The sequence below is a fragment of the Misgurnus anguillicaudatus genome, chromosome 13, assembly GCF_027580225.2.
Source record: "Misgurnus anguillicaudatus chromosome 13, ASM2758022v2, whole genome shotgun sequence".
Taxonomy (NCBI): Eukaryota; Metazoa; Chordata; class Actinopteri; order Cypriniformes; family Cobitidae; genus Misgurnus; species Misgurnus anguillicaudatus.
This window is the reverse complement of record NC_073349.2, coordinates 8,730,755-8,746,323: the sequence shown is the minus strand read 5'-3', so window position 1 is coordinate 8,746,323 and position 15,569 is coordinate 8,730,755. Positions and strand designations below refer to the sequence as shown.

The 15,569-nt window shown below is 37.0% G+C and overlaps 2 protein-coding genes across 7 annotated transcripts in view; both read left to right on the top strand.

The window, feature by feature from the left end:
- The first annotated feature begins 7 nt into the window (after window positions 1–7).
- ptges3b (prostaglandin E synthase 3b (cytosolic)) lies at window positions 8–4,868 on the top strand. Its single transcript, XM_055188953.2, has 8 exons — window positions 8–166; window positions 1,151–1,264; window positions 1,343–1,412; window positions 1,660–1,758; window positions 2,832–2,921; window positions 3,053–3,109; window positions 3,227–3,251; window positions 4,316–4,868. Coding segments are annotated over exons 1-8 (477 nt in total). The 5' UTR covers window positions 8–164; the 3' UTR covers window positions 4,336–4,868.
- Window positions 4,869–6,774: 1,906 nt separating this feature from the next.
- baz2a (bromodomain adjacent to zinc finger domain, 2A) overlaps window positions 6,775–15,569 on the top strand; it is a 32,748-nt gene continuing 23,953 nt past the window's right edge. For 3 of the 6 annotated variants that reach the window (XM_073874960.1, XM_073874959.1, XM_073874958.1), the window contains exons 1-3: window positions 6,775–6,987; window positions 11,255–11,384; window positions 11,493–12,251. In XM_073874960.1, coding sequence (XP_073731061.1) covers window positions 11,255–11,384; window positions 11,493–12,251 — 889 coding nt within the window. In that variant the 5' untranslated portion in view covers window positions 6,775–6,987. The remainder of the gene's footprint in view (window positions 6,988–11,254; window positions 11,385–11,492; window positions 12,252–15,569) is intronic. The other 3 variants (XM_073874964.1, XM_073874961.1, XM_073874963.1) reach the window with 2 other exon arrangements.

The window sequence follows — 15,569 nt, the reverse complement described above, 5'->3', positions numbered from 1 at the left end:
AGACACGCGGAAGCTGTAGTAAAGTCCAGCGCGTCGGGGCGTGGCCTAAAGCCCCGCCCACTCGTCCTCCGGTGACTCCGGTACAGCTTGCAGAACCCCGGGAGAACATACCAGAACCTTCAGTATACGCCGACCGTCTCACAACACACATATACACCAAAGTCATGTAAGTGTGAATATTTGCTGATATATGAGAAATATACATTGCTTATGAAACAAGTATTGAATGGGGGTTGAGTTGACTAGGTTAGCTTGTGGCTAGCCAACATTAGCTATTTTTGCACGACTCATTCACTCTTGTAGTAGACGGTGAACTAGTATCTCACCATAGTTCCTGAATGTTTATTACCTATAAATGTAAATTTATGTAAGAGTTAAGAAGTCTCTAATCGTTGTATAAATGTGTGGAGTTTACTGTAAAGTGGCTCGTTATAGCTAGCTTGTATCATTTCACCGGTATTGCCATATTTTGCTATTTGCCGCTCAAATCCGTTAATACGCAGATACCTCTATATAAAACATGTCAATAACAGTACATTTAATAAACGTAATATTTGAAAGTAACACATACGATTGTTTAATGGGTTTGAATGTGTAGCGAACTTGAGCGCGCCGCCTGCACGTGCACCAGGGCCAGGCCAACTACAATGAATGAATGGAGTTACAACACACTCATCCAATAGCCACACTACAATAAATAAGGAAATTTATGTAAACATCTCACCATGAATGCGACCTTTTGTAAACACTTTTTTTTTTATAAGGGCTTGATTTATGACTGGAGTTATAGTGAATAAAATATCACGTGATCATAGAAATTATCATATTAAAACGTTGTGCCCAGATTGTTTTACATAAGTAATAATAAAATTATTGTGAAGTGTTTTTGTATTTCATCCTCAGAATACAAACTTGAGTAGTTTGGTTTATTTAAGGTTATAGTACAAGAGACTTTGAAACACCATGTTTAATAAATAGGCCATTGATGGTCAGTCGAAGTGGTGTGTCACAGGTGTCTATGCCACCTGCTCTTTGTGGATCTACTTGTTTAATGTGAAGTCAGTTTTTCTGCCCTTACCTCGCCTTATACTTGTATCTCTGGGGGATGGTGTTTTAACACTTATTTTAAGTTGAATATTTACCTCATCAGGCACCCGGCAGCTGCCAAGTGGTACGACAGACGAGACTTTGTCTTCATTGAGTTTTTGGTGGAGGACAGCAAGGATGTTAAAGTAAATTTTGAAAAATCAAAATTTGGTTTCAGGTATGTTGCAACAATTTAAACATGTACTCTAGTAAAAATGTTTTATGGTCAAGCTAAGTTTGTCTTCTCTCTTTTCAGTTGTCTCGGTGGGATGGATAACATTAAGCACTCAAATGAAATTGATCTCTTTGATGCCATTGATCAAGATGTGAGTTTAGCACACAGCTATGATATCTTTACATTTATGCATTTGCCAGATGCTTATGTCCAAAAAGATTTATGATACATTACATGGTATGCATTTTATCATTATGTGTCTCCTGGGATCGAACCCACGACTGCAGTGCTAATGCAAAGTTGAACTACAGAAACATATCAGGTTTCAAATGAGCCCCTTGTGAGATGTACATTGCAGTGTGAACATGTTTCGCTTATGTGTTACTTCCCATTCTCAGGGGTCCAAACACAGGCGCACAGACCGGTCAGTGTTGTGCTGTTTACGGAAAGCAGAGGGAGGGAAATCTTGGCCCAGGTTAACAAAAGAGAAAGCAAAAGTAAGTTTGGTGCATGGCAGAATATTGTAATATGACTTGCACATTTTTACATATAAATGTTGATGTAAGACATGGTTAACTAAGGCTGTTTTAAATGCTTGGTTTTTAACTTCAAATCCATTCACTGCTGGTCTCTTTTAACATTCTGTGTTATGTTTGAGTAACATTGTGAAGTGCACTTCGAATGGGAATTATTCAGAGACATTTAGAAATGCAGTAAACCATAAAAAGTGTAACCAAGACTGTGCAAAATGCAACTTATTAAAATAACTATAGTAAGTATATAATACTAGTAGTTAACTCTAGTAGTTAACGCATCCCTAGTTTTTCAACTAATTTGGTGTAAGTTTTGGCTTATTTAAAAAAAATCTGTAACAGATTTGTTGACGTAGTTGAACCAAAAATGAAAATTCTGTCATCATTTACTCACCCTCATATTGTTCCAAACCATAGACTGTAAAAACGTCATTTGTAGCCCGACTCTGCTCAGTAGGGATCCTGAGGTGGTGCCGCAGTATGAAGGCCCTGCCCATTTTCCAGTTTGACTCGATCACAAACACACAAATTAGTCGTCACACCTTTTTAATAGCATCTAATAACCAACTTAAACCAAACTTATTTGAAAAACAAACACTAAAATAACAGAAACCATAATTTGGAAAAAATGTATTTGAAATGTAATACGATTTTTAAGTTTGGCTCACGTCCCATTAGTTTACATGGAGGGTGGTGGTGTATGACCTATATTGCAGCCAGCCACCGGGGGCAATTCAAATGTTTTGGCTTTGTTGTTCCAAACTTATAAAAATGTCTTAGTTCTGCTAAACACAAAAGAAGATATTCTGAGCAGTGTTTGTAACCAAACAGTTTTGAAGCACCATTGACTACCACTATTTTTTACTACTATTTAAGTCAGTGCTGCTTCTCCTTCTTGCTTGATTACAAATATCTTCCTTTGTGTTCAGCAGAACAAAGTATTTTATGTAGGTTTGTAACACCTTAGGGGTGAGTAAAATATTCTGTTAAACACACTAGTAAATATTAAGAATATCTTATGTGAATTTTATATGCAGCTTAACTGGCTTAGTGTTGACTTCAACAACTGGAAAGACTGGGAGGACGATTCTGAAGAAGATTTGTCAAACTATGATCGCTTTTCTGATGTATGTACTTTTTTCACTTCATTCACTTACTATTCACCAAATGTTTATGTTTGATATCAAAACAACTCTCATTTGAGATTGTTATGGGAAGTGTGTGGATAAATTAAGTCACATTAATGTGCTGCTTTTAGATGATGAACAACATGGGAGGAGAAGATGAATTACCTGACCTAGATGGAGCAGAGGATGTAAGATTTACAGTTTTTTGAATTTATGTATTAAATTTAGAAAATCACACCTTGAACCAAATATTGTCCTTTACCTTGTCTTATGGCAATACAAATTAATTTTTCTTTCAATTTCAGGAATCAGCAGATAGTGATGATGAGAGTAAGTGTTTGTTCTTTCCTACAACAGTTGTACCACAATAAGTTTTATCATAGCTGCAAGTCAAAAGGAGGCAGTGTTAAAGGGACACTCCAATTTTTTTTTTAAATCAGCTCATTTTCCAGCTCCCCTAGAGTTAAACATTTTTTTGTTACCGTTTTGGAATCCATTCAGCTGATCTCCGGGTCTGGCAGTACCACTTTTAGCTTAGCTTAGCACAATCCATTGAATCTGATTAGACCATTAGCATCACGCTAAAAAAATAACCAAAGAGTCTGGATATTTTTCCTATTTAAATTTTCCTATTTCTATAGTAACATTAGGGGTTTTCACACTGCGCTTAACCCTGGGTTATCTTCATTCTAAACCCCGGTTTGAACCCTGGGTTAAGGAGCGTTTCACACCTGTAATTTGAAAGCAGTGTTAGCAATTCAGGTGTGAAAAGCCCTATTGTGTACTAAGACCGACAGAAAATTAAAAGTTGCGATTTTCTTAGCAGATATGGCTGATATCAAGGACTTTGCTGCCTTAACATGGCTGCTGGAGGGGCAATGGTGTTGTGCACTGCCCGAAAATAGTCCCCTGCTATTGAAAGTAACCAAGGGGACTGTTTTCGGGCGCTGCGTAGTACCATTGCGCCTCCTGCAGCCATGTTGAGGCAGCAAATTCCTTGATTACGCCAGAATGAGAGTATAGTTTTTTCGCCATATCTGCCTAGAAAATCGCAACTTTAAATTTTCTGTCGGCCTTTGTACACAATGTAACTAAGAGTCCAGTTTTAAATAGAAAACATTACGAAACTCTTTGATTATTTTTAGCGTGATGCTAAAGGTCTAATCAGATTCAATGGATTATGCTAAGCTAAGCTAAAAGTGGTATCGTCAGACCCGGAAATCAAATGTTTAACTCTAGGGAAGCTGGAAAATGAGCATATTTTCCAAAAAAGTGATGTCCCTTTAACATGAGCTTAAAAATAAATTTTGTTAGACTTTCGAATCATTATTATATTACACGTTGTGAATTAATATATGACCTATTAACTTGTCTGTTTTTGCTTTATCTTTCAGAAATGCCTGATCTAGAATAAAGTGACTGGTACATTGTGATCGATAGACAGACAAGGGGAGGGATGAACTACAAGTAAAAGGAGATGCTGTCACATAAATGGTACATGATCTTAAAGAGAGCAAAGCTGTATGAATATAAGACCAATGGCATTATTAGCATCACCTCTGTCCATTCAGTGGCTGCACTCCAGAGGATCGACATAACCTTCTTTTGGAAGTTAATATGCATATTGTTGTACAGAGCTTCTTTATCCCTCTCCTGATGAGCAGTCCTGGCCTTTTTGTTTTGTTTTAATTTGTTGTACTACAAAAAGTATACTTAAACTGAAAATCTGCACTGTATTCATATTTTTCAACTGATAAGCAATAGATGTGATGGAAAGTTACTTTTTTATTGTATGGCATTGTAATTAAAATCGAAAAGTAAAACGTTTTTCTCTAACGAAACTTGAAACTGTAATGGGAGTTTTGTCTTGTAAAATCGTGTAGTTTATGATCTCGTGATTAAAAATGAAAATCAGGATTTCAGAAATTAAGTAACAATCATTATAAATTTTTTTTTGGGGTCTGTGTAGACTGATCATCTCTTTAGCATCACCTTCTTCCACTACGCTAGCTAGAAATAGATAAGCCTTGATTATTTCTCAGTATCTGTTGGCTCACTCCTTCACTAACCATCCAATTTCACAAGTCCTGTTTCACATGTCTTTAATTGTATGACAGCAGTTAAAGTATGACATTGTCTTTAAGTGTTGCGTGTTAAAGACTGAAAAAGATGGGTAATCTTGTTTTCCAGTCTAAAAACAAACTGACCAAAATAAGTTTGCACTATCAAAAATGAGTGGGTACAATATTAGACCGAGTTAGTTTTATGTGTATATATGCACAATGCTAGTTGAGTCCGATCAATGTTTTATTTTTAAGCCTTTCAATTTTTGTCTACATTTCTAATAAACTGCTCAATGTTTGTCTTTTCATTTTCTCTGCCAAGAAGTCAGGTGTTAATTTATGCATGATAAATTGATTAACTTCCAATTCCTACTCAAGGATTCATGCATTTACACCAAAATTGATCATTGTGATGCCAAATTGCGAACATATTTTTGGAACCATGGCCATGCAATAAAACTACGTGGTTTCTCAGAGAAGAAATCATGAATAATTGGCAAACTACAGATGCTGTGTAAAAAACTTAACAAAAACATTCATGTGTCTTTACGCATGTGTGTAAATTCACGCACAGATTCTGGGAAATCATTGGCAGTGTGAATTAACTAAAAATCTAATGTCCCGGACACATTTTCTGTGTATTTTTTGTAATTTTTGTGTGAAAAATGCTATAATGCGGCCGATCAAAATACACAAAAAAGTACTCTATTCTAATAAATAAGTAAGCTCTAAAAAATGCTGGATTTTCAACAAGGTTGTAATTTAACCCATACTGGGTTGTTTTAACCCAATGTTGGCTCAATATAAACATTTTCTAAGTTAATTTGAACCCAGCTGCTGGGTTGTCCCTTTTTGACTTAACTCTGGGTTGAAAATAGCCTTGCATTTTTTTAGAGTGTAGTAGTATTTATTGCAAAAGTACTAGTAGCTAATTAATAGGGACAAGTATCTTAAAATTAAGCACTAGTATCTATTGAATAAGTACTAGTAGCTAATAAATAAGCAGTATTTATTTAATAGCTACTTGTATTAAATAAATAAGCACTAATATCTGTTTAAGTAGTACTAGTATCTAATAAATATGTACTAGTGTTTAAACACATAACTTGGCCCATTTCAGTGTGAATAGGCACTAATATCTAATAAATAAGCACTAGTATTTAAAGGGAACATTTCAAAAGACTTTTTAAGATAAATCTTTAGTGTGCCTTGAGTACATATGTGCAGTTCTAGCTCAAAATACCATATAGATAATTATTTATAGAATGTTAAAAACCCACTTTGTAGGTGTGAGCAAAAACGTGCCGTTTTGGGTGTACTCTTTTAAATGCAAATGAGCTGATCTCTGCACTAAATGGCAGTGCCGTGGTTGGATAGTGCAGATTAAGGGGCAGTATTATCCCCTTCTGACATCACAAGGGGAGCCAAATTTCAATTATCTATTTTTTACATGCTTGCAGAGATAAGTTTACCAAAACTAAGTTACTCGGTTGTTCTTTTTCACAATTTCTAGGTTGATAGAAGCACCGAGACCCAATTATAGCACTTAAACATGGAAAGTGTCAGATTGTCCCCTTTAATTTTTAGGAACTAGTATCTAATGAATAAGTATCTAATTGAATAGTTATTAGTAACAAAAAAATAAGAACTAGTAAGCATAAAAATAGATAGTAGTAAATGTAAAGAATTAAATTTCAAAAGTGCCTGCCATACAGTGTCTGCTACTGGGTCTCTACTGTACTGTATCAAGACGAGGTCGGCGCTAAGACCTGGGGGCCAGCGGCTGCTCGGCGTCACACACTTCCTCTTTTCGGCTTTCTCTCTTTTTCTCCTCAGTGATTATGGCTGCACTCAAACATTACCAGCCATGTTTGCAAATTTGAAACCCAAAGGTTAGCGATTTATCCGTTTATTATTTACATCGCAAACACCCTCTTCATCCATAGTGGTCTTCTGCCGGGGGACCAGAGGCGCTGTCTCTTGTACGATCGGCAGATATCAAGGTTGGACAGTTTTATTATCATGTATACTGGGAAACTTTTGAGAGCGTGCTTTTGTGTGTGATGCTGTTTCATTTACCTCCTTGTTGTAGCCTTTATCTGGACAAAACGTGAATTCATTAGCAAACGACGACCTTCAGAAATCAACTTCCCCAAAACATTCAAAATAAAAAAAACGTAGATGTGTTTTGTAAAGACCTAATGTAACCTATTGTCTTGCACACAAACCCTCGAGTTCATATGTTTATATAATCAACATGTACGTTTTGACGTCTTTAATTATTTAAATAACGCAGAAATGCCTGACTATGTAAATAAGACCTGCTGTTTTCATTTACATCATGTGCTTCGATGATCAATGTATATTTACTTAAATATGACCCCAATTTCATTCATACAAAAATGTATTGAATTAACATAAATGTTAATCGCCGGATATAATTTTAAACATCATAAATCGTTACGGTTAATCGTTGCGTTGCGGAATCGCAGGCCTCAGTTTTTCATGGCATCATCCCTTCTGATCTAAACCAACCAGTTTAATCAAACTTCATATCAAAATGTCATTTTATAAGTGTGTGTAGTGCTGGATTTTGTTTTCAACAACAATAAACTCTTCACCTTTAACTTTGTGGTTTTTTTATATTCCTCAATACCTAATTAGCGTCTTATATTCAAGCTGGCTTCTTTTTTGTTTTCGTTTTTGTGTCGGTTGTTTGGCCGCATTTGAGCCGACTCGCTTATGTTGTTCTTTGGCATAGATAAATATATAGGAACGTGAAGTTAAAATTATACAAAACAATGTATAAACATAGACAGAGCAGATATTAGTTGGCTGAATAAAGGTCGTGTTGTTTTAGTATTGGGGAAGTTTAATAAAATGTGGATTCATATTTGTGAGCGCTGCGAGATCCAAGCAGCGCATGGTCATGTGGAGCGGGTTAGCCTTCGTGCTAACAGACTATCACATCACTTCACCCATTCTTCATCCACATGTGTATTGTTCATTTTAATATTACTTTTAGTTTTATATTGTAACCTTTAAATGATGTGCGTCGATTAATTTATTATTTTCTGAATGAACCCGAACAGCTCTGAGTGTTTACTCTTAGCTGCGTGGCTCATAATGGGCACGCGTAAAATAATTGCAGCGAATTCATGCTTACGGTAATTTTTTCAATCAACGTCGGTTTATTTCAGTCAACATTTTATTTATAAATAGAAAAGACGTATAATTAACGTTAAAGGTTTGTAATAGTTTACTATGAGGCTGGTGATCCGCATGGTGATGTGTGTGATGTGTTATTAAACGCGATTGCTCGGGCATCTCATCGGCTTTATCTGCGACATTTTATGGAGAGATGTGAAGAGCAATATTTGTGATGTCGGCCACGGCTGTGTTCAATGGCTGTTTCCTCAAAACCTAGTAAACCGCCTACCTGGACGGCAATTTTGGACATCAGTTTTGCACGTGCAGTACGCTCCGAATGATATCGAGAAATACGATTAAAACTTTGAAAACGCGTCTGTATGCAAAATAAATAAATATACTGGCTAATCTATATAGGCAGTTTGGTCGGTTTTAAAGCACAGCCACTTTTTTTCAGTACGGTGCCTCCCTAGACATTCAGAGCTCGCTCTTAACATTGCACGCATTCATATTCATGTATTCAAACGTACAGTTTAAGTAAATTAATATAACAAGGATGTGGCTGTTGTTTAAAATAGTATTTGGATACTATAAGGAAGTAGTTGGGGTCATTTGAAAATATTTGTAGTGCAAGTTAACGTAATGATGTTGTAGCTCTGAGTTGCCCCCACAGTTTTAAACAATATGGGATATTTATGTAAACCTTACATCCCAAATTTAAAGGGTTTATTCTGTGTCATTTGAGAAGACCTTAAATTTGCAGTGAAAATTTGCTGGAAATGTCTGAACTGCGGTGAATAGGACCTCAGGTTCGAGTCCAGACTATACCACAGGGTATAGACCAGGGCCAGTGTGTGAGTGATGCTCGGGCCAGTTAACACAACTGTCACTTGCCCGATGAGGCCTTGCCAATACTCTAGCAAAGACTATGTGCTACCCATATGCTGTTTGAGACGTTTTGTGTGTTTGGGAAGCGCGCGCATGGAAAGCTGCGTCTTAAGGCTTCAGACATTACTAACTGCTAATTTGCCTTCAACAATATTTTGAATTTATATGAGGTAGGTTTTGGTAACATAATCTTATTTATTAAGGTTACATGAGTCAAAAACAATAGTCAGCCCGATTTTATTTTCATGCTTTTTGTAGTGGGGCCAGTAAAAATTTTGGCAGGACAGGTAAAAATCCAAACCCGACCGGTCCAGTTAAAGTTCCTGTATGATGACATGACCTCATTCCTGCCTCTCCCTATCTGCTTTCGTCATCACATTTTCATTAGCCTCTTTCGCACAGTAATTTCGGTAAATTACCACAAATTTACCAGAATTAATTTACCAGTAAATACAAAACACGGGGGCAAACACGTCATCTGTATCAAAACGTTCTGATTGGGCCGAAGCTGTCAGCACGGTATGGTGTTGTCTGTTCTAAATGCCGGTAATCTTTGTTTCGTTCACACATAGCGCTTTCCAGTAAATTACTGGTAATCTTACAACCTCTATTACTGGTAAATTGGCAGCACTGATTTACCAGAAAGGTTCTGTTCACACATGACCTGTTAACGGCAATTTACCAGTAAATTACTAGTAAAGACTGTATGTGTGAAAGGAACTATTGTCTCATGTCACAGATAAAAACGCAATAAATGAATAAACAACGCCTTAAGTTTCTAAGTACTACCAACTAATGTTTTAAGGGATAGTTCACCCAAAAATGAAAATTCTGTCATCATTTAGTTGTTCTGATGAACACACAGGAAGATATTTTGAGGAATGTTTGTAGCCAAACCGATTGTGAGCCCCTTTCATTTCTATAGTAGAAAAAACGAATACTATGGAAGTGAATGGAGCTCACTAACTGTTTGATTACGAATTCTTTATTATCTTCATTCGTGTTCATCAGAACAAAGAAATTTAATACAGGTTTGTAACAACATGAGTGTGAGCAAATGATGACGTTCGCCCCAAAATAAAAATTCTATCACTTAAAACGACTCCCTGAAACAATAAACTGAACCCTAAATCGAAGAAGTCTAACAACACCTGGACTTTCCGAAAGTCTCCCGCATATTGATAGCGGCTCCCTGATGTCTGCAAATGATGTAAAATATCCTGATAATCAATTATTTGTGTGCAAGTAAGAGAGGTCAGATTCAAAAACCGATTTTCTGCTCATATGTGACCCATGTCTGTCTCTTTGTATGACCGTGTGAACAGCACAAACCACATGGAATCGGTTCTTTTCAATTCAGATTTTTAGGCACTTCTATATGTGGTTCTAAATCAGATACAGGTCAGATGATTTGCAATGTGACATCAGTCTGAACAGTAGGGCCGTCACAATGATGAAATAATTGTCTCATTGCGATTGTTTGACCTCATCGCGATGATTTCAGATCACCGCAATGATTGCATGTCTTTCTAAAAACACAAAGGGGAGCTGCAGCGTCTGTATAAAGGAGGCCGTATCAGATGGCGCTCCTTAACTGACATTACAACGTGATACAATGCAAATCCATTCAATACATGTGTACTAATATGACCTTAGTAGGATTGGCTACTATTTAAGGCCTGTTCTGTTATAGTCAGTTTATTTTAATTGCATTTTTATTTTCATTTATTTTTTAGACACTGTATTGTGTTTATTTCTTATGAAGAATTTTCGTGAGCAGAGTGTCTCGACTCGTATGATCTCGTATTGCTCGCTCCCCCGGAATTGAGGTAAAACGCGTCGACTAGCCAGTCTGTGCAGCTCATACCCGCTCAGTAGTCTACACGTTCATTTCCGTATTACCGCGTGCTGGACAGGACGTAGTATTATTCTTTTGTGCATGCAATGCAGTTCAGGACCACAAACAGTTCACACAACTTTCTGATTTTAGCCAGGTAATGTAAACATTCAAACAAAAAATCGGATCTGAACAAAAAAATCTGAATTGAGCATTCATGTTTGCAGTGTGCACAAAGTCTTAGTCTGAAAAGACGAGCGACAAGATGAAGCCAGGGTGGGATGTGTGAAATCATGTCTGGTTTAGATTTTATTTTTTGAGCCGATATTGGCTTCTAATTTAAAACAATAACACACATAAACCTATAAAATTCTGTGATGCTTTTTTGTTAACAGATGGATACAAATAACAATTTTAACTACAGGCCTCACTCTTCTGTATCCGCTAACTCAGGGCTGAAGCATTCCTCAGGAGATTCTCTCTATACTAACGGGTCCTCAATGAGCTTCCCCCAGCAAGGGAAAAGTAAGCATATTTTTAAAATACAAAGTCTAGCACTTTGTCATTTAACATGCACGATGTAATAGCAATGCTCTCTTCTTCTCTGTTTCATAATGATCCTGCACGTCACAGACCTGAATGGCGATATGAATGTGAATGGCGTCACTACTGCAGGTGGGTCCGGCCAATCTGGCGCCCACCCTCCCTCTTCCTCGTACCCTCATATGAGCAACCATCACCACCCTGGCAGCATGGGATATGAGTATCTGTGGGGCCAATCGCAGTATAACCCAGCCATGGGCCCTACTCCTTCCCAAGGCATGCACCAGAAACCAGGCGCACAGGGTGCGATACAACCACAGCAGCCTCAACACCACTTCCAGGGCCACGGATCGTACCAAGTCAACGGCAGCGTCGGACCTTCCCGCCAGCCTTCCGGGTCACAGTACTGGGCAAGGGGTAATTCCCGGGAGCAGCAGGGGGGATCTTCAATGCCCATGGGATATAACTCTCACACCATGTATGGAGCATATCCAAACCAGGGTCATCCTGACATTTCATCTTCTCAACTTCACCAGCAGCCTGCAGGAGCACATCATCTTCAACACCATTCGCTTCACCACCTGCAACACCAGCAGTCGTCGCCACAGCAGCAACAACATTATGGTTTAATGCCTAATGGAATGCCCTATTACCAGCACCCGTCACAATCGCAGACACCGACTCAGATGGCGCCACCCACCTCGCAGAGTTTTACACCTCCACGAGGAAGCCCGCAGCACCATCATGTGGGCAGTGGAGGCAGCAGTAGTCCCCTCCGAACGCAGGTCTCAATGAGGTCTCCTTCTGCGATGTCTGAGAGCAGCTCGCCTAAGAGCAGAGAGATGCAAGGTATGCTACTATCATGAAAAAAGGTTGACAGTCATGCAGGTGCAGTACATGATTTTCAGTAAATTATTAACATTGGTCATGCTGTCTTCATGCTTGTTTTTCACCAAAGGTAAGTGTGTAGGTTTAGGAAGTGATTTAAACGGACGAATAATCTGTTAACAGGTGATGTCTCTCCCTACTTCTCTGTTCCACCCACGCTGAGTCACTTTGTTGCCATAATATTGACCGGCTTGAACAGCCTTGTTTCGGTAGCTTAAAGGGATAGTTCAACCAAAAATGAAAATTCTGTCATCATTTACTCACCCTCATGTTGTTACAAACCTGTATGAATTTCTTTGTTCTGATGAACACAAAGGAAGATATTTTGAGAAATGTTTGTAACCAAACTGATCATGAACCGCATTCACTTCCATAATATTATTTTTCCTACTATAAAAGATGCTCATCATCGGTTTGGTTTCAAACATTCCTCTAAATATCTTCCTTCGTTTTTATCGGAAGAGATTTATATAGGTTTGTAACAACAGAGTGAGTAAATGATGACAGAATTATAATTTTTGGGTGAACTATCCCTTTAATTGGTAGAGTGTGGTATTTGCAACACGAAGGATATCAAGAATCACACATGCTGATAAAATGTGTATCCAAATGCATAGTGGTGTTAATTTAAAAGTTCATTGAGATACGGTACAGAATCTGTTATCTCTGCCAGCGATGCGATATTTGCAGATACATCAAAGTTTTTTTTCAATGCAATTACGATTAAATTCTATAGACCGTTTCAGCAGTAACAACATAAACAAGCGGCTGCACGTAGCTTCCGGTAAACTCCACTAAGAATAAATAGCAACAAAGTTCTTTAAATGTAGTTTGTTTATATAACAAGCAAAAAACAACACGCAGATTACATAAGAAACCAAAACATTTGTTATTTTCGACGAGGCATTTGTACAAGAGATCAGTTTAGCAACTAGTCAGAGCATTAAAAAAACAGAAACCGTAAGTAAGGTTCGGATCCAGACGTGTATCACGTGCTTCCAATGAAACCGTCTATATGATTAATTTATTGATACTTTAATATTACGTGCCTAGTTAAGCTGATACATTTTTAATAACACATGAATGCAACCAAAATATATAACATTAACGTTTAATTAAACTCGTTAAAAAAGGCAATTGGGACATTTACAACAAAAAACTAAGAAATAAATTCACTTTGCATCCGATAGCAGTCACAACATTTTCTGGAATGTTTTTGTTGCATTGAATTCACTTGAAAATAAACGAAAATTCACCCTCAGTCACTAAAATATTTTTTCATTAATTTATATTATTTAACATCTTTGAAGCAGACATTTACTTGGGGAAAAACACAACAAAAGAAATGATGCAATATTTTGCACAGTTTGCTGTCAGTAAAGCAAATAAGTTTGGAGCCTTTTTCGTGAGAATATGTCTGTTGTATATGTATACAATTATATTTGACTTTTGAATTATTATTTTTAATTATAAAACGGGCAGTTCTGGTTCTTCAATCTGATTGGTTGAAACGCGTTCTATGCCACGATAAAATACCCCGGTAAACCCACGGTTCAGACCGCATTACATAAGTATCACTGCGCCACTGTTGCTGCGTACTGATTTATGAAAATAAACACCACCGTCTTTAATCATATTATTTTTAATTTGTATACAGTTGCACAATTAATTGCGATATCCAGATAAATGTCAATAAATATTGTTGAGTCATCTAATCAATAAAGAGAAAACGCTCCCTGAGGAGTTTCTACCTCAAATTCATATTTCCGCTATCCACTAGATGGTGATCTTACCCAACTTAAACACTGACACATTCACTCAAAACTAAAAACACAGTGTTTTGATCACGCTCTGAATCTGATCTCTTACAAAAGTTCTTCACAAAAATGGAATTATCTCCGCTATCTTAGCTGAAAATTTGAGAGGTGATAAGAGAACAAATGAATTACGAAGCGCATTAAACTAAAACATTAAACTAAAACTGGGTGGCAACTTAAATATAAAGCGCTGATGGGGAAAGAGTTAAAGTTAAGCATTATTCCAACCATATTTGATCGTCACTTCAACAGTTGCACGATATAAATGTTAATTTATAAATTAGATGAATGTTGATTTATAAAATAAACACCACAGTCTTAAATCATATTTTCATTGTGTCTTAGCTGCTTCTGTGTTGGTTGGGAACTGCGCTCTGTTTCAGTCACACTTGATTCTGAGGAACTACTTTGTTTGGCGGAAGAGTAATATTATATTGCATTTTATAACAGCTTTGTGCCTGACAACGCTCCTTAGCTGTTATAAAATGTACTGGTAACCCACTGCTTCTTGGGGCTTATGCTTTAATATGTGACACTGACATTTTTTATTGAGGCCAGTGAAAATTTTGGCAGGGCAAGTGAAAACCTGAACCACTGGCCCGACTGGGCCAGTATAAAAATTATTTCTGTTGAGCCCTGATAGATGGTTGTTACATCAACGAATGAGGGCGCAGAGAAAAAAATAATGAAAATTAAAGTGCCTCATATCGATTATATTTTATGTGTGGCATATCGTTAGAAATGTAATCGATGCAATGATCCATATTGATGTATTGTTACACCACTACATAGTATAACTATCAATGTGGAAAGATAGAACTGAAAACTGCTTTTGTCTGTTTTGGTTAGACACCATAAACTTCACAGTGCATAAAACATGAACATTAGCACTATTCGGACGGGATTAGTTTTCTAAACGACGTTCAAGTTTCAACGTGTCCCCCACAACATCTGTGATTTTATGTACCGATTCGGACAGGATTAAAATTTTCAGGCTATTCCAGAGATGGGAGTGTCTGTTTCATGGCCGTTGCAGAAGATCACGTGCTCTGGATACGCGTATTTGTAATGTTTGATATTTTGCTTTAAATTTAAAATGATTACAGAACATGTAATTTATTAATTTAACTTCAACAAGTCAAAATAACTTCTACAAATCCTACTAAAGTAGCCTACGTATTTTAAATAACTGGCTGCTTATAATAAACCCAAAGAAATGAAGAAATAATGATTAATAACAATTTATTGTCTTTATTAATTAGCACTACCATTCCCGAGTTAAACAAAATAAGGTTGAGTTTACCTTATACTGATATTACAGTGGCCAGTCTTAACAGTGTTTATTATTCAGCTTGTCTTGATTTAATTATTTTATTTCAACGAAAGGAAAAAAAACATCCATATCTGAATGAAGCGCATAAGTAAGACCTTACGGCAGATCATGTTATCAGTCACCTTATGC